Source organism: Pleurodeles waltl, chromosome 4_2 (genome assembly GCF_031143425.1).
Source record: "Pleurodeles waltl isolate 20211129_DDA chromosome 4_2, aPleWal1.hap1.20221129, whole genome shotgun sequence".
NCBI lineage: Eukaryota > Metazoa > Chordata > Amphibia > Caudata > Salamandridae > Pleurodeles > Pleurodeles waltl.
Genome location: NC_090443.1, coordinates 312,757,129 through 312,776,656, shown reverse-complemented (window position 1 = coordinate 312,776,656; position 19,528 = coordinate 312,757,129). Strand labels below are relative to the sequence as shown.

Here is a 19,528-nt window from a genome sequence, read left to right as displayed (position 1 = left end):
CTACACATGCCATCGAACATATATATATATATATATATATATATATATATATATATGTCTGCTCCGCTGATCCAGGATACCAACTTTCTAAGAGTCCTAGAGTGTACTGCAGGACAGAGCCTTTGGCCTAGCTGTTCAACAACACAAGCCTTTTGGCCAAGAAATACAGTAGATAATAAATATTTCACAATACGTTTCTTCAGGGATCAACCACTTGCAATAATGTCAAATTCATTAAATTACACGTATTTCAATTAGCAAAATAATTTATTTTTCGATATCTACAAGTCAGAAATCCACAAACACAATATCCAAAAACACAAACCGTAACAGGAATGATAAAAGGTGGGGGCAGGGAGAAAAGTGTAAGCTCACCCCTCACAACCAGGGGAATGGGAAAGAATGTGCTAAGGTCACAGCTTCTGAGCAGCTAGCTTACCTTCCAAACATGCAGGGCGATAACTAGCATCTACCATATTCTGTCCACTTGGTAAAGGTCACCTCAGTTGGGGTGTTTATGTACATCAGCAGTCAAGTATTTCTAGAAGACCACGTTGCATCACATCAGTCAAGTGTCCCATCCCAAGCCGAAGTCTCAGAACTGTGGATCAAGAGCACCCACTGCTGGGACTCTCACCGTCACTCATCATCTGCTTTTCGTGGCAAGTTACACGCCTCACCCACGGCTGCACAATTGTGAGCCAGGTAAAAGCTCCCTGAGGTTGTTTCACCGGTGCTCCAAATACATCTTTAATTGAGTTATTAGAACTAAATACACATGGTCAAAAATTAACTCAATATAGAAGTGATTAAAATAAATATTAATATACAAGACTTGTTAACTCTCTCAATCCCAGATGTAAGTTAAGTTGCACGTGCACCTTTACTTACAGGCAAGATCCAAAATCAATTGTCCCAGATACCTCACAGGTAAGACCCTGGAAGAGAGAGGCTTGCCTGCTCTGCCTTAGGCAGGTGTGGTGGGAAGCTCTAACTGAACATGGACGTTCATCTCAAAAGGTCCCCTGTGATCTTTGAAATCACATCTTGATTATACTTATTTCATCTCTGTATAGCTTCAGGCTCTACACAATGCCGCCTGTGACATCCTTCACAAACCCATTATGTAAAGAATCTTCTTACAAACAAAGGGTAAAGTGGGCAAATCCAAAATTGTAGGTGGCGCTCGTGAATGCCATATGAAAACCATCATGTATCGTATCTATTTACATACAAAAAGATACAGGCAAACACACAGGCCAACTACAAGGGCTTGTAGAGATTCCCATACATAGAGATTCTTTCTTCCATTAATTGTCGGATGAAGCAACCAGTGTAGAATGAGGGAGCATTTAGCTGTGTGTGCTGCCCTATTCAAGGTCTATGCACTTCTTTATATAATTTTTCATCAATCACTTATCAGTTTCCTCATCCCCTCTAGAAATGAGGCAGCGACAATGCTGCACTATACTATGTCGGGCCCGTGTGTGGTTGGAGCAATGCTACGGAATGTGGTACTGACAGACGTCTCAGGGGCACTCCACAAAATTTGCAGAGCAATGTAAAAACTTCTTTAGAGGCAGTCAGGACCCCACCATCACCAGGCTTAAGGGCAGAGAAGAAGGGAGAACCGTCCTGAAGCACACAAGGACCCCGATGTTTCAAAGTTGCTATCTGAAGTGTTGACGCAATCCAACTTCTACATCATGTACCAAGATAACTGAGCACAGTCACATGTTGGTGTAACTGTGTTTAACAGGCTGCACTGCCTCACTTTAAACATTTACATATAAATCAAGAAATGATACGTTTCATGGATCTGCATTATTACAATGTGTCTACCCTCAAAGACAGCTCCGATCCTTTAGTGCAGCGTGTAGGGCTTACTAACGTTCAAGACCTGGCTCTCAAGAGCACTTCAGTTTTGACACAGCTTACGGCAGCTACTGGAATTACAGATATCAGAGCCAGGAAGAAAATTGACAGCGGCAAAGCAGAATGAAGGAACCAGCTTAAAGTAGCAACCTATGGGAGTACCTGATCAGACTAAGGAAAGCAGATCTGATTGAGGATCAAGGTCCTCATACACCACCTTCTTACCATAAGATATCAAAGTCAACCATAAAGAGGGAATGCAACACAGCACTGCATCTGGTACACTTCACAGTGGCTTCTCTGGTATACCTCTTCCATGCCGGCCTTACTGATGCTGACAAATTAGACACATGGTCCCATTTCCATCCCATCGTCACCCCCACTCCATGGAACTCAGAGTCATTGTCTATGTACATCAAGTATCAAAAAACGGACCGTGTATAAAAAAAAAAAAAATATATATATATATATATATAGCTGGGGGATTCTTCCTTTATACAACAGATTAGCTGCAGTTATCTGAAAAAGCTGCTGCGTTGGTCTATGAACAGAGCATGGATTCCCTCTTCGCTCCCAGTGTGCACTGCAGGACTGAAACCCATAAAGGCGGTTGGAGGATTGTTGCAGTTTGTGAAATTGAGTAGCGGAAACAGCTCCCACTTGGATGCTTCTTACCCCAGCCCCAAGAAACCCAAACATCATCCAGTCACATGATGGCTGGTTCTACGGGGTGTCTTATTCAGAACCAGTCCCGCTCATGAGGCGGCCATGGCAGCGCTGCCGCTAAGCTTCACCATCATTTGCTGGCAGTCATTGTAGGAGCGCCGGTCACCCACTTTCTCCAGGGTGCGAGCTGCCTCAGCAAGCAGGACCACCCTCTGTCCTGGTGATGAAAGGAAGGAGAGGGGTAGGTGGCGACAGGCCAAGACGATGGCAGTAGCTCGCTCCCTCTGACCTGGCAATGCATCAAGCTCCCCTGTGGAAAGAACAGAAAAAGGGCTTGTAAGGACCAACAGAATATCAGAAGGGGTGATGGTAACACCCTGAAAACACCCTTTCCCACATGTACTGGACTGAGATACGACAACGGAGCTGTCACACATGGCTGCTCCAGGTATCAAAATTCAGACATTCAGAGAGGCCAGGGGTGCAGGCTACAAAACAAAAAGTGGTCATCAAACTTTAACTTTTTTTTTTTTTACAAATCTGTTTTTATTATTTGCTAGTACAACATTGTCAACAATTACAGAACACTGGGTGTGAGTAAAACATTTGAAGGGAAAAAAAAACCAAGGGATAAGGATGGGAGAGGAAGTCAAAGAGCCTGCAGAACATGAAGGCAGCGTGTGGCAATAAACAGTATAATTAACATGAGCAGGTACATGTGATCATAATGTCTACAGAAGTTAGCTACATAACAGGAAGGGATGTGTATAGTGTCACAAGAGGCCTACAACAGCATTAGAGAGGAATGCAGTGATGTGATGTGATACCATCTGGAAATGACCTTTGTGTCTGGGTACAGGGGAAATAGCTATCCGAAGTAACTTGGGGGAAATTGCCAAGGTAGGAGGTGGCGGCTCATTCCACGATGTAAGGTAGGGGTTACCGCAGGGGTCCATGGGTATGGGGCTTTACAGTGGTATGTGTATAAAACTTGAATTTTATCCTGTCTTTCAGGTTATGCCAGAAAACTGCATAGTGTATGGTGATAGCCTTGGAGGGCTAAACTACTAGGAATAGCTATACAAATCAGAAAGGAAAGATTGTAGAATCACAAACAGGCAGACTTTACAAAGGGGTTATATCACTTTCACCCACAGGTGTATTAGCATATCTTTCTTTCACATGTACATCTACTCATGCAGACTCCTGAAGGGAACCCTTCCCAAGTGCCACATTGGATCTTTAAAAGTTTCTCATCACAGTACACTATTATTGATGGCAGATGGCACGCTTCAACATCACAAACTGAGCCGTTCAACTCCATTATAAGTAATGTGCGCCATGTAGAAATGGCACTTGGCAGCTGGTGATCCCAGTTCCCTTTTTCCCCTTTGCTTCTTTTCGATGTTTGTTGGAATATTTGTCTTCATATTTGCAGGCATATCCTCTCTAAAATCCTAGGGCCTCCTGAACTACGTTGCAAGTTTATTTGGCGTCTTGGGGGCTTCCATGATTTTCTTCTTCTCTTTTTGCCCTTGTGCATCTAAAAGGCATTCAGGAAAGGAAGGCAAAGTTAATTGTGGCAATGAAGTCTCCTTTTAGAGGATGGATCTTCCCCACTCTTAGACTAGAAACTGTTCCCTTCTAAAAGGTATACAAACAGGATGGTGAGCGCCAGTAGCCTGTTTCTAAGTTATCTTTCCAACCTGCCAAGCCTTTCTTGAAGTATATTCGGGCCTTTACACAGGCAAGTTAGCAATTTTCTCTTCAAGGCACCCTGTGTCGTGCCTACTGTGGCTGTTAAAGAATGTGAATCTGACAGTTTGATATGATACCGGCAGCTAAGGCCTTGACACCAGTCGCCACTCCGATGTGTCGGTTCTACTGTTAGCCCGAAGCTGGCTGCGATATAAGAAGTCAAAATCTGGTCAGCGACCAGTGGTTTAAAGTCAGCCCTAAAAGCACGACTTTCCGATCTGTCCCGACGGCTTCTAGTTCTAAGGCTATTTTGGTGAATGTCAGGTTAAAACTGAAACTTACATTAAATGAAAGAACTAACTGTCCACATAATTCATCCTAAGAGTACAAGCAGGCCTGGCTTCGAAGCAGTTTATTCAATGAACGTGGGGTGGGGGCTGTTAGAGTAGGCTTCATATCCAATTCAGTAAGCAACATGACTTTGGGGAATGGAGTAGTATGATAGTGAGAAGCTAACTTTTTACAACCCCTTAGATCGCTAGTGCGTTGCCAGTGGATTAGCAAAACATCTGTGCCCTAGATTGATTAGCAAAACATCTGTGTGCTGGACTCATTTCCAGAGGTGGAATTCCAGAATCCTGGGGGTCCCAGTTTCAGCTCACCAGGTGCAGTCCTCAACCATGCCAAAAACACACAAGAAAACAATGGATATGAAATGCATTCAAATGTATGCAATGGAATCTAAATTCACCTTTTTCGGGGAGCTACTGGTGGGTAAAAAGGCACTGAGTTGCACAAAGCCATTTCAGGAGGCCCTGATTGTGCATGTGACTAGCTAGGTATTCCCGATAAAACCAAAGAATGTAACAGTGGCACCCAGCACGGGGCTGTTGACCTGTGGGTCCCAAAGGCCCTAGAACCTAATCCTCTCTTCTTACAGTTCCGCACTTCAGTCAGAACGTCGGTTGTTTGCTTCTGTGTTATAACAATGGACTTTGTAAGATGGTTGCTCTTGTCATTCCCAGAGTCCCAAAGCAAAAGGAAATCCTTATTTGATTTATGTCAGTATTGCATGGGTGTGTTGTTACAGTCCATGCATACTGGATTACAATGGGCTCGGTCTCAAGCTCATGGGCTCTGCAGTTTCCATCTACCATAACTTGTAGATGTGCTTAGTTGGTTTCCCATGTCAGCACAATTACTGGCTATGTCAACTGACAGAAAACGTTGGCGACAAGGCTGTCTGGCCTGTTGAGGGAGACTTGAACCAAGCAAGCACTGAGAAGACTAAGACTTTTCTCTCCTTTCAATTACTTTCAGAGGCAGTAATAGAAGCTTTGGGGCTACAGCAATCAATTAGGCAGAAATGAAAAGCTGCAGCAAAAGCACCAGACACCATTCCACCAGTTTAGGAACAGATGCTTCAGAAAAATACACCAGCAAAATATTTAACCTTCTTTACTCACCACAACCATTAAGCATCTTTGAGTCTTTAGATACAGAGAGAGAGAGAGAGAGAGAGAGAGAGAGAGAGAGAGAGAGAGATACAGTGTGTGTGTGAGAGAGCGTGTGTGTGTGAGAGAGAGATACAGTGTGTGTGTGTGTGTGTGAGAGAGAGTGTGTGCGAGAGAGAGAGAAAAGAGAGAGAGAGAGAGAGCGTGATTCTTCATCCCAAGGTTCCTCATCAAATTTCTCAGTTAACAGTGGTTCAGGAGGGTTAGTCTATTTTCTCAGCACCCCAAGTTCATGACTGCTTGGTCTGACTGGATGTAGTGATGGACAAGTTACTTACCTTCTGTAATAGACAATATCTATTTGCAGATTCCCAATCTTAGAATTTCCCCCAGGCATCAGTGTGGGGCTAGAGATTTTTCTCGAGCAGGTGGCATCAATCAGTTTTGTGTCCATTGTCAGGGTCGTCTGCGCCAGACAGGGCATTGCAGTTCCTATATTGGCACCACCCCGGCACACTGGTTTCTTTTCACGAATTTCCACGCCGGAAGCGCAGAGCCATGAAGAACACTGACCACTGATGCATCAAAACTAGGGCCCTGAAAAGGGAGTCCCTATCTCTAGAAATCAGTTTGCAGATCGGGGAAGATCAGTGGGTTAATAAAGAATCTGAAACTAGATAGTCTACACCAGATAAGGCATTAACGAAGGTGAGTAACTTGTCCATCTGACAGAAGCATCTAGCTGCAGATTCCTTATCTTAAAATAGGTAGCAAGCAATACCATTCCCAGAGGTGGGTTTGCAAACTAAGTTCACACGAGAAAGTCCTGCAGGATCGAACGGGCAAAGTGCCTGCTCTATGGACCTGACTGTCCATGCAGTAATGATTGGGGGAACGTGTGCAGAGATGCCCACGTTGTTGCCTGACGAATGTCCAGGACAAGAACTCCGTGTGCTAACGCTGTGGTAGCAACTTTAGCTCTGGTAGAACGAGCATGCAAGCCCTCAGGGGTTGCTTCTTAGCCAATGTATAGCACATTTTAACGCAGAGTACGACCCATCTGGAGTTGTTTTTTTTTCTGCACTGTCCGACCTTTCGTCGCATTCACATAACCAACAAAGAGTTGACCATCCACCCGGAACTCTTTCATATGATCAAGGTAGAACGGCAAAGCTCTTTTTAGGTCCAAGCGGTGGAGTCTCTCCTCTTCCTTTGAAGGATGTGAGGGCCCACAAAAAGTAGGCAAGGTGATGGATTGGCCTACACAGAAGGGCATAATCACTTTTGGAAGAAAAGAGGCCAATGTGCAAAGCACCACTGTCAGGATAGATGGAAAATTAGGGTGGCTTAGATGACAATGCCTGCAGCTCACTCATCTTGCAGGCAGATGTAGTGGCCACAAGGAAGGCTGTCTTCAGAGTGAGAAACCTGAAAGGACAATTGTGGAGAGGCTCGAAAGGAGCGCACATCAGGAATATCAAAACTGAATTCAAATCACATTGGGGCATAATGAATTGAGATGGAGGAAACCTAAGTAAGCCCTTTAAGGAACCTATATACAGTTGGAGTCTTAAACAAAGAAGACTTATCAGGAAACTGTAAGAAAGCAGATTGCAGACATTTAACCTTTGAGAGTGCCCAAAGCAGAGCCTTGCTGGACCAATGAAAGTATAAACAAGAGAACCTCAGACAGAGGGGCAGAAAGGAGGTCAACAGACTTGTCTGTGCACCATGCCATAAATTTGCTATCCTCCACTGGTTGGCTGCCTGAGATGCCACCCTTTTCCCCGCAGCATCAAACTTCCTACTCTCCTTGTCTGGTGCATCCCCTGATGACTCTTTTCCTGGCTGCGCATATGATTACGGAGTCTGGAGGTAACTGTTGTGTGATAAAGACAGGATCTGAAGGAGGTGGCTTATATTTTTTCTCCACCCTAGGAGTAATTATTCTTGTTTTTACTGGGTCCTTGAATATTTGGTCAGCATGTTTTACCATGCCGGGGAGCATAGGAAGCGACTGATAAGTTGCATGTGTAGAGGAGAGTGTATTAAAAGGGAAACCATCCTCTAATGGCTCAGTATGCATGGTGAAATTGTGATACGATGCCGGCCTAGCTATGACTTGAGTGTAGCCGGTACTATCCTCTGATGGTGAAGGCTTAGAGGGATAGCAATCTGGGTTGTTGTCTGGAATAGGGTCTGGATCATGAAGATCCCATAGATCCACATTGTCCTGCTGCTAATCGAATGAGTGTGCTGGTGAATGCATAGTGGTAGGGCTAGTAGAGGGAGAGATAAGTAAATGTGGAGAGTGGGGAGGAGACTAAGGAGGAGAAAATTGAGGAGGTGGAGATTTCTCCTTTGTTCTTCGCACTTTAGCTGGAGGCTGAGAAGCGTCCAATTCTTCTTGAAAGGCTAATTTCCTCTTTGGCTTTGGAGGAGGTGCTGTTAAAATTCCTTTCATCCACTGCCTCCATTTGTGAGTGTTCCTCAGTTACTTTATGGCTTTCTTTGAGTGCTTGTGAAAGTCCATGCTCCTCTGTGTAAAAAGGCTTTTTTGGCTCCGAAGCTGTTTTTTTCGGTATCGAAAAGGTCAGTGTTGAGGATGGTCTCGGCTCCGAAAACGATTTTCGAGATTTCGACTCAAAGGATCGATGTTTGCTGGGCTCGGAGACAGAGCCTCGGCTTGAGTGATGGCTTGGGTGGAGTAGCCTTTTTTGGTGCAGAAGTTGTGGGTTGGTCACCGAAGGTCTTTTATCGGGTCGAGCCATGGCCTTCCGGCAATGGCGTCCCCAAGGCTTTATGTTTGGGCTTGGCTCGGACAGGGGCAGGCATACTCATGTGCTGTCCTGCCGTGACCAGTCTGTCCTCCTCGGATTTCTGCTCAGAGTCGGATCCTCGAACGGAGACAGCCGTCTGCATGATCTCCTCCTCTTCGACATCGAGACGTTCAGTGCTCTTGGATGCCATCTCGAGTCTCTGTGCTCTTCTGTCTCTGGGAAAGGCAGAGATTACAGACGAGATGTTGGTCTGTGTTGGGGAATAAAGCGTGGCACTGAGGCCAAAATTGGAATGGGGTCCGGTCCATGAGGCTTCCACGCAGTCGGCCTAACCAGGCCCTAGTTGGGCGCGGGCACCCCGAAGGGTGAGTAAAGATGTTTGACCTGATGGTACCGAAGTGTCGATAGAAGATGGAAAGCGATCAAAACAATACCAACAAGAATTAGATAGAGAGTTTTGAAACTTTTCCGACTCGAACTATCAGAGCAAAAGGAAACAAGTCCGAACCCGATGGCGGAAAGAAAACAATCTAAGATGGAGTCGATGCCCATGCGCAATGGAGCCGAAGAGGAGGAGTCACTCGATCCCGTGACTCGAAAACACTTCTTCGAAGAAAAACAACTTGTAACACTCCGAGCCCAACACTAGATGGCAGACGTATGCACAGCATGTGTATCTGCAGCTACACATGCCATCGAACATATATATACACATACTCTGAGTTCATGCAGATATCTCGAATTATTTAAATGTTAATGACTATCAATGGGGATCCTACAAAGAAGAACCAGTTCTACAGTTACTGAACAGTAAGTTCCTTGTAGATGCAGCACTTTTGTAAAGTCTGTTTTAGTTGATGGTATATTCTAACCTGTTCAAAGGAAAGCATTTAAGTAGCCCTGGCTGCAGCCTACACTAGTAACAGTGCCCCCTCAATAGCGAAACGTGTATTGGTGTAGCTAATGTTCACCCTTTGTGTCATCCTGATGCTGAATTATTGTGATAAGCTCAACTTACCTCATATTATCACCTCAGAAGCATGAAAAGCTCATGACGCCTGCTGTGATCTGAACCATTGACCATGAGGTGAAACACATATTACTATAGTGGATGCATTAATCCACCGAGCCACGAAACCTGGCGATTGGTGGATGGTGTTCTTATTTAGGCAATCAATGGTACAGTGCTCTGCGGAACCAGCGAGAGCTACATATGACCTTCAGGAAGAGTGGGTATTAATGTTAGCTTATACATTCTTTCACCTTCTTCTTCAGGGAAAGCAGGTGCAAGCCCTGAAGGACAAACACTTCCACAATGGTATTTTAGCAAGCAAAAGAGACTTGGATCACCTTGAGGCCAGGGGCCATGGAATGATATGTCAGAAGCTAAAGTAGTAGTGAAGGACAACCTTGTGGTTGATTATTATGAACCACAGGTGCGGTTACTTCCCATTTGCCACGTATAGGGTTTTTCAGATTTCGCTCGTTTTTAACAGCCTCCAACAGTACACGGTCTCTATACAATTCCAGATAGCATACTACTAAAGATTTACTGGGGAGGGAAGGGGGGCACTCCCCTAACAGACTTATCTACACCTTCCTATCCCCAACTCAGACTGCACCTACACCTTTCCTCCTCTACCCCTGGTGCAGCATCACTCAAAGTCAGATTTCATCAGGTACAAGTAATCCTCACTGTGGTCGACTCGGTCAGGAGACTGAAATCAAGATTGCCTACATCTCAGATTCCGTCCTCCTTATGACCTCCTCTTGAGAGGACCTTCTCACAAAAAATGGAGGACAGATCCTGCAACCCAATCTAGAGAATCTAGGTCTGTAAACTTAGAACTTGACTGACTCACTTTGGCATCATGCCTCCCTCTTGAGGAAGTGGTAGAGGTCATCCATTGATAGTGAGATGACCTTGCACTAAGGATGTGTCCTTTAGTATGTGGTCCATCTTATCAAAGTGGTGCTGAGAAACATCCTTAGATCCACTGCGGCCAGAGTTAGCCTATAACTGCTTTTCACAGTTTCTTTAAAGGAGAAAGTATTAACCTCAGCATGGTCAAGGGGTACCTAGGAGTCATCATGGGGTGATTGTTATTTGTTATCACCCATTTAAAGTTCTCGCTTTATGTTACTGGTTATTCATTTTTTAAAAGGTTACATACCAAGTTACAACCAACATCATTTTAAATGTCTGACTAGGTCATCGATATGTATTTTAGTCTTTTTCTCCCCAGACCTGAGGAATACCACCCCTTGCCCTCAGGCCCATTTGGCACCGGCCAGGCAAGAAATTAGTTATCTGGAGGCGTGTTTCAGTTCCAGGCTAGTCACACCCCTAAGGTGGACTACCTGAAGTGGACACATAAGAAATGGCTCCACCATCTTGCCTTTGTGAAACTAGGAACTCTGGGTCAGGAATATGCCCACTCTCCAAAGGAAGTGGTGATATAGGGGATGTGGTCACCCCAAGGGTAAGTAGCCCACTGGCTACTACCATACACTCCCATTAATGCCTATAAATTCAATATTTAGGGGTCTTCCTAACACCAGGAACTCAGTTTCGTCTACTGGGAACCGAAGAAGGACATAAGAAGAGCAGTCACCGCAAGCACAGAGGACTTAATCATCACTTGGCAATAAACCTCGCCCTGCATCTGAAACCTCGAAAATTGCACCAACCTGACTTGTACAAAAGTAGTGCCTCATCCCAAAGCTGTTGAGGACTGTCCAGTGCTTCAACAACCAGGCAGCATCTCCCTTGGGATAGAGGAGCCATCCTCCTGCATCTGGAGGCACCGACTGCATCTATAAGGTAACTCATGTTGCTGGTCATCGGGCCCACTGGGTGAGCAGCTGGAGGTCAGGAAGAGGTGCTTGTGGCTGTAGGAGGTCAGCCCCATCTCTCTGGCAACTTTCGAGACTCTAGACGCTCCAGGAGCTCCTGTGCACCAATGCCCTGACTACTGAGGCACTTGTGCACATCAAGGCTTGTTTGTGTCTAGCCCGGACACCACCACCGCCAATACTTCACTGCACATCAAGGAACTTCAAGACAGATGAGCTCCACATCCAGAGTGGCCCTGCTGTTTTGCTTTTCTCCCCTCTCCAGGTTGACTGAGAACTGTGGGAGCCTCCAACTCTATGTGGCCTTCCAGCACCTCTGCAACCAAGCCCCCCCGGCCTGAGTACAAGTTGCCTGCCTTCGTCCCCTGACCCAAGTGTCCCCAACAAGCCAAACCCCACATTGGGTTCTGCCAGAGACTTGTCTCTGTGTCCCTCCTTGAAGGCTCTACTGTTCTGACAGGTCCCTATAAACATTTACTGTGGGAGTGCCTGAGGCTACCAACACGACCAGCATCTCTGCATCCAGACACACCAGGGTAGGTAAACCGTCACTGCTGGTGATACTTGGGACCTTTGCCCCCCAGCACCTTAAGTCCTAAAGCATACCCTCTACAACTTTTTCAGTAAAGATGCAAGTACCTTTGCAAGTATACCTATGCAGTTTATGTTTCTCCCATAGGATAACTTTACCGTGTTCGAGGCTCGTGTACCCAGGATCTGTATATTAAAAATAAAAAATAAAAAAATTAAGGCTACCAGTGGGCTACAGCACTTATTGTACTATTCACTGCAGTAGTACTGTAAACGTTTTAAACTGCAAATCTGACCTTTCCAAAAAAAGACCCATTATGGATCATAAGGCAGGGTGCATAGCATTTAGAAGTATAATATGTAAAAATGTATAGTAAAACACGACCTTATATTGAAAAGGCCCTAAAAGCTATTTCACTGTACCAGGTGTTGGCTGGTCCATAGGAATGCTTAGGATACAATATTACTTTTAATAAATGTTTTCCCTGGCTGTGAAACTGCTACAAATTTAATTTTTTGACCTTTTGAAATATTTATTACCAGTCCAATTCAGTGGAAAATTTAGAAAGATGACTTTTAGAAAGTTACATTTGCCACCACTAAAGTCCCTGGAAGCTAATCTGCAATTTGCTGCTCTGTCACTTCTGCCAGTCAGCAATTAGCATTTGAATAGAGGATTTTTTTTACATTAAAGTGTTAAATCTTGTTTGAATGTCACATCCTGCTTGACAGGTCTACACTGGTGCTTTTCATTGGACACATGGAGAACATTTCAAAGAGACCTGACCTGTAAAAGGCAAATGTTAGCTGACGTGTGGGCAGGGCACTTCTTTTGTCTCCCCAGCCAGACAGCCATCAATCACAGTGGGCCTCTTTTAGACATGACGGTGTCAAAGCCTGTTTGGCAGGTCTGCTGGGTCGACATGCAACATTTGGGGATGCCTTCAAAGGAGGAAAACAGGATGTCAAAACAATTTGTGGGTATCCACTGTCTGGCTGCCAAAACCTCAACTTTTGTTCTACCAGACATCTGTCTCTGAGTTTGTTGAGGGTACAGGACCAGCCTCGAACTGTACTTTTACTATTATATGTAAAAGAGGACTCTAGGATTACCATTGTGAACTCCAAATACACACATATGCAGCTCTCAGAACACAGGTTTAGTCTGGCCTACTACTTCATACATCTTGAAAATGCTTAAAGTGGGTAGGGTGAGCCCCGGGAATCTTTAGCCCATTGGTTAGGACATCTCTAGGAGGTCAGTCCTGCACAGTAGCTTATTTGATTATTTGAGTTGGGTACATACCTCCTCAAATAATAACCCAATTTCTTACAGTTTGTCACAACTAAGATGTGTGCTTTCCTCTTCACCAGAAATTTCATTTGCCTGAACAGAACTTACTTTTCATTGCGTAGATTTATTTGCCATGGCCAGTAGATCACTGATGCAGATAGATTCATTCGCAGACACTCCTTTATTGCTTCCACAAGTCTTTAGTGAAACCTTATTCTAAGCTATGGAAGGAATAGATACCTTTGACTTTATCCACTTTTTCTTTGCCATCAGTATGCTAGTTCTTGATATTGGACTGCTCAGACTGGTTAGTGCAATACCTCATCCAGTGTACATCCACTTTGAACACCTAGTAGGGAGTCTGAAGACAGCTCACTTCAGCTCTCAACATAGTCAACAACATTTTGGATGCAGGGTTTCAAATTACTTTGAGTGACTTCAGTCACAACCAATACGATTCTCACATTCTCAGTGCTTCTATCTTATTTTGCAATTCATACATGCAGTCAACTGAACCCTAAATGCCGAACAGTTCCACAAAACTCATCGGGTCCTATGTTTGCCTCACCTCCACACTCCCTCCTCGCCTCCACTGATTCCTCTTAGTGGCCACAAGAGATGTCTCTAGTGAAACTGAAGTCTAGGAGCTCAAGAGCCTGTGACAGGCTGACTGCAGATACTGGGAGCTCCTAAGCATTCAAAGTTTCTCTCTGGTTTCTTTACAGCCTGGTGTCTTCATACACAGCTCGAAATAATCTATATTCAGGTTGCTTTCATTGTCTTTCCTTTCATTATGCTAATTTGCCAACAGACCACCCTGCATCTGGAATCATGACAGTGATCCGCTTCCCTCTCAATGCATTCAGTGTCTCAACAAGGAAGCTTCTTCCCTTACTACACTGGTGTCACTGTAGGGTCTCTGGTGTTGGCCTACCTGACAGTGGTCTTCACTGTGGGATCACTTTTATTTGCAACATTAAATATACTCTTTTATATTTGGCTTCACTATCAAGTTCCAGCAGAATCAAGTGTGGTACCCAGTCAGTTCAGGTTCAATCCGTCTAGCTTCGGTCCCCATTATTCTGTCCATGTACTACTGTTTAGGGAGTGACTTCTGTAGCCGATGCCTCTGTATAGGACCCGATTAATATACACAGATACCCCTAAGCCTCCCATTCCACAAAGCATTCAGATTCTTTAAATGTCTTGTCTTTGTTAGTGATAAAGTATGGTAAGAGTATCCTCGTAAGGATGCAACCACCTTGAGTGCTCCTATGACAACACCCCATTATAATTTTCAACAGTATCCCACTATGCAAATTACCATTATTCCACTGTTCTAGAAGTTTAAAGTGGTGAATGCAGACAATATCAGAGTAGATTTGTATTGGCCACATCAACTGAAAATATCAGCCACAGCAACATTTTGCAGCAGACTGTCCCTTCCTTTTCGGCCCGACCTCGAAGTACACTGCTTAGCAAGGTCCTGAACCCCAGCCAAATTTTTCTGGATGACATTTTAAAAAATGGAGGATGTGTTGCAATGATTATGTAATTTTTCAGTAACCATGAGACCTATGTACTTCATTTTGGTGTCAAAACACAGGTTTTGGGGATCAAGTAGTCCTATAGAGAAAGAAAATAACTAGTCAGAGTAACCCTTACGCCTTTTCCCAAAAGGGCAGCTATAATAGAGGAAGAAGCGACATAAATAGAAATAAAACAAATAATGTTTTTTAATCCTTTTATGTATACACCAAACAATGCTTATGATTAGAATATGAAAAAAAAATGAATCATTCTTGTTTTAGACACATTTTCATAGTTCACTTGATTTGTTCTGCCGATCACGCATGGTACATATCCACAATGCTGAGCATTAGAGAAGAGCATATCGACAGGGACATCTTTTTGCAGAACATGTTTTGCAAGTACATGTACGTGCACCCCATCAATATCATCTCAACCAAATTCACACAGATCTTTCTCTACATATGCATGATCCAAAACGTTTGCACACCTTCTGATCAAGTAGAACACTCCTTTAATGTGTCCATGCACAGAATATGATGTCAGTGGAAGGTCACTTGGCGGGACTGATCTCTTGAATTCACTGTACCAAAAATCGTCAAATGTGCGACAGTCAGAACTCGTTTTCCACACATGCACAAAGCTCTTTCTTTAAAGTCACATTCTTCTTCTGTCTCAGCAATTCCTCTTTAGAACTTCATAGGTTCAGCAGTTAAAGCTCCATGCTTTGTTACAATTTTGCTCAGTGTCCTCACCACATCATATGTGGCTTGATAAGAACACTGGGCATTGCTGGGTCAAGTTTCTTGTACAAAATAGGAAGAGGGATTAAGTGTCTTTTCTCACCTGTTACATAACGTAACCATAACTCTGACAATCCTTGACTCGTGAACATTGTAACAAATCTAAGTAGCACACTAATAACATCTGTGTCATTTGACAGTACAGTGACTCGATTGGAACCATTTCGTAAAGTTCACTCAACATGTGGCACTACACGAAGGTCTGCTTCCTCCAATTTGCTCTTAAGTTATTGAACAATATGGCCCACATCTTTTGAATATCTCTCTGCAGGCACCAACTCCTCACTGGCAGTCATTCCAATAGCAATAATTGGCAATTCAGTGTTCATTGAAGTATCAGCAAAGTTTTGGTAAGTTAAAATTTTCCAGTTCATCCTGTTTGATGTTGATGACCAGAATTTATCAAGTTGCACAGGTATATGTATCGAATTGTGTGTTGTAGGCAAGGTCAACTGTTCCACTTATAGACATTTGTCTGATTCTGTCACATTCCTTGACAGTTCAAGACACCGGTCAAAGACAATGTGCAGTTCTTGAAAGGTGCACACCAACTTTCTGTAGAAAAGCGTGAACGACCTCTCTGAAGTTTTGCATGGATTAAATCTTGACCATACGCAATTGTGACATATAGTGCACAACTACAGCAGTTTTCAATGAAGACACATTTTCAAATTAAAATTCTTCAGGTGAAAGTCTTTTTTCGAGCTCTTGTACAAGTCTGTAGTTTACTTGTTTGGTTGCAGCATCTCCATCAAATAACACGTTTGTTGGAAGAAGATCATGCAACAGAAGGTCCTTGATAAATTCACTGATTTCTTTTGCTACATCCATCTCTCAATGTGCTTGCAAAAGTTATTTTTTGTAACCAGCTTTGTAGTGGCTGGTTGGACGAAACTCTTACAATGGCAATTAAACCATGGAAGTTTAGCTTTAGTGATGATGTCAAACAGTTTTTTCTTTCAATACAAATCTCTCCTGCTTTAGTTCTGTGTCTAGGTTCGATCCATGTTCCAGGACATCTAGTAGATGTGCCTTTATGTCATTATCCACATATTGTTTGGTCACAAAGTTGTGTAGTCGCACTGGCTTAGTCATTTCGAAGGGGTTTCATTGCAGCTGCTTGAAACGAAGAAGGCTGTCAACATGTTTGTTACAATATTCCCCTCTCTTTCCCATACGTTTGTGGTGAAAAACAGCTTTACAATGGTTCATTCATTTTGAATTTGTCATCCCGCTGAAAACGTTGCAAACAGAAAGGACTTCAAGGTAAACTACCTGCTATTGAGCAACATATTCACTTTTTATGTGTCTGATCAACAACTCCCTTGCAGCTTTTCTGTGATCTCTGGATTGTCTGTTCCAGTTTCATATCTGGAGTCACAGCATTGAACCTTCCCTCTCGGTCTTTCACCACAAAAACTCCTTGGATGAATTTTCGGTGGTTTTCCCACTTCTAGCTTCTTCACTCTTTCCAAATACCCAGACCCATATCTCAGGTAGATTACACAATGAAATTAGCAAAACACAGTAATAAGTGACTCCAGCCTTCACATACAGCTCCCAATCACCTTCCTGATCAGCATGTACCAGGTTTTTCACCAGAGCTATCACGTGTAAAACATTTCCCTGGTACTAGCAAAGTTCAGTTTTTTCTTCACATTCTTTGACAAACTCTACAAACTTGATTTTCAGATTTTGAACCCAGTGTATTGAACATTACCTGGCTTTGCAGTGTCTTTTGAATGAAGTGCACCCTGAGCCTTGTTCACTTCTGAGATAAGATATGCAAAACCTAATTTGCCATTTGTGTTTCAGGATCCATTCCAACACAATATTTCTATAGCCTCAGATATGATGAGAATACTTTGTAACAAACATAATGAGTTGTGCTCAAAACTGACTGGACAGTTTTGCTTCCAAAGATTCAGCCTAAAAAAACGCATCATCTATGTCCCATCCACTGAGATAACTTCCTACACAACACAACTTTTGTCATGTGGAAAACACCAAACATTGGATAAAGATCTTTAAATCCTACTGGACTGCTCATACAAATGTCAGCTACAATACGGAAAACACAATCACTGCAGAAAATTGGCAGGCTAAGCTGGTCTTCAAGCTGAGCATGCACATTTTAGGATTTTTTTTTTTAGAGCTGTATATACTGTTGCATAGTTTGTGACTGGAGATGGTAATACTGGTAAAACCCAACCTTCTTCAGTGAAATGTTATTCTTGGAGAATTAGAGCATGAATTCCCGCCCACAGAGGAACTGGCCTTTCTTCACCCCAGAGTCTGCACCGAATAAGCGATTTAATAAATTCAGTTAAATAAGCTTTGTGGACAGCAGCATCAGGTACAAGAACCATGTCCTTGCCACTCTGAAACTTTCTGGTAGAGTGGGACGTGTAGATGGCTTGTAGTGATTTTACACAAGTTGGCAAGACAGTTGGGTTGTAAGCTTGCAGCTTCATTTCTTTATGCCTAGAGCTGACACAGCTTGTTTTCCAGCAGCTACTTCATTGGTATAGTCTTGAAAAAGCACCATGGCAGTACCATGTGTGCTGGATGTTCCAGGCAAAGAAGAGCTGTCTTCAAAATCAAAATTATCAAGAGCAGGAATTGTAACTCCTTTCCTGGTAAAGTCACTTGGAAGTAGTATGCTGTTGATTCACAAGATTGTACAGCATGCACTGCTAACAAGTTCCTGCTCCATACTATCTCATTATAACTTGCTCATACACCAATCCTATTCACTGAAGTGGTTAGCTCTCTACTTTTGCAGCTGTCATAGACTGCATGGGCAGTCATCATGTGTAGCTGAGTTTTCTTTTTTTGCCGTGATGTCATCATAAAACATGATTTGGAAAAGACAGTACATTTGCACAGCATAAGCATGTTGATTCATGGGATTGTATTCCACTTCTTCGCTTATATCTTCAAAGCCATCATCAATGTTGTCGGCTTGTGTTCCAAATGCAAGAACTTTAGTTTGGAATAGTTTTGCTTTGTTGATATTAAACAATGGTGTAAAAAATGTTAAGACAACATCAGGCATTCTTGTTGACTACCATGATTTGCATAGCTCTGCCGCCTCACAAAATATTTCATTAAGTCCAAAACCTAAATATTTCAGGACGTTTCTTAAAATGATTCCTGCTGATTTTAATGCATCCTGAAATCCTATTTTGGCAGCAAGAACTTCAGGAGTCAATTCAGCTGAGAACACCATAAGTGTCTCATTCTTTCTGTTAGAATAACAAAAACAAATTCTATCAGTGTACATTCTCACCAGAAAAATCTTAATTTCATTATTATGGATCAATACAGTTTCATCAATGTTGGCCATTATTTCTCTGATCTCACCAGGTGTGCACCCGCAGCCAGCACTCAAAAGTGGCTTTAAAACTGTGTTTGCTTTTTCAAAGAGTGAAAACTTAACTGAAGGCTGACGGTTACGTTGCTCCTGGGAGCTCAATGTACATTCATATTTTCGAATGTATGCACGCATGCAGTTTGGGTGGGAATACAAATCTGCTGCAAATACATTAATCTTCCTGTTTAGTTAGCTGCCCGGTTGAAACTTCATCTTGGAAGAAACTAGCTGAAGATAAAAACACGTTTGAAACTTACATTCTCTGTACTTTGTTCTTTTGTCAATCCCTTTGGCCCTTGTTCTGGCTGAACTACAGATAACACATTGAAGATCCTCTGCTTTCTGATGAGGGGTAGCCATCGGTCTTCTAAGTGGATGGGCACTGGGGGTTTGGTTGTCGTCGCTTTCTCAAACAAATCAGATTATTTTTGTGATTCACAGGTGTTTCTTCATCATCTCGAACTCTCTTCTGTCCAGCCATAGTTGGTAAGTTTTACTTTCGGATTAATTTGGCATATGACACATTTTTCTTTGTTGATGGAGCCATCAGATGTTATAGTTAGCAACACCCTGTCAGGAGGTAAAGATCCTCCGCTACCACCTGCTTCGCTCATGTTTACTAATTTGAGTCAACAAAAATCCTGAAACAAAAACAATATAAAAAA

At 43.2% G+C, this 19,528-nt stretch overlaps 1 protein-coding gene across 1 annotated transcript in view; it reads right to left on the bottom strand.

Annotated features, from left to right (window-relative positions):
- Positions 1-248: 248 nt before the first annotated feature.
- Positions 249-19,528, bottom strand: part of SREBF2 (sterol regulatory element binding transcription factor 2) — a 237,577-nt gene continuing 218,297 nt past the window's right edge. The window contains exon 19 of the mRNA XM_069231267.1: positions 249-2,851. Within this exon, the coding sequence (XP_069087368.1) occupies positions 2,631-2,851 (221 nt within the window). The 3' untranslated portion in view covers positions 249-2,630. The remainder of the gene's footprint in view (positions 2,852-19,528) is intronic.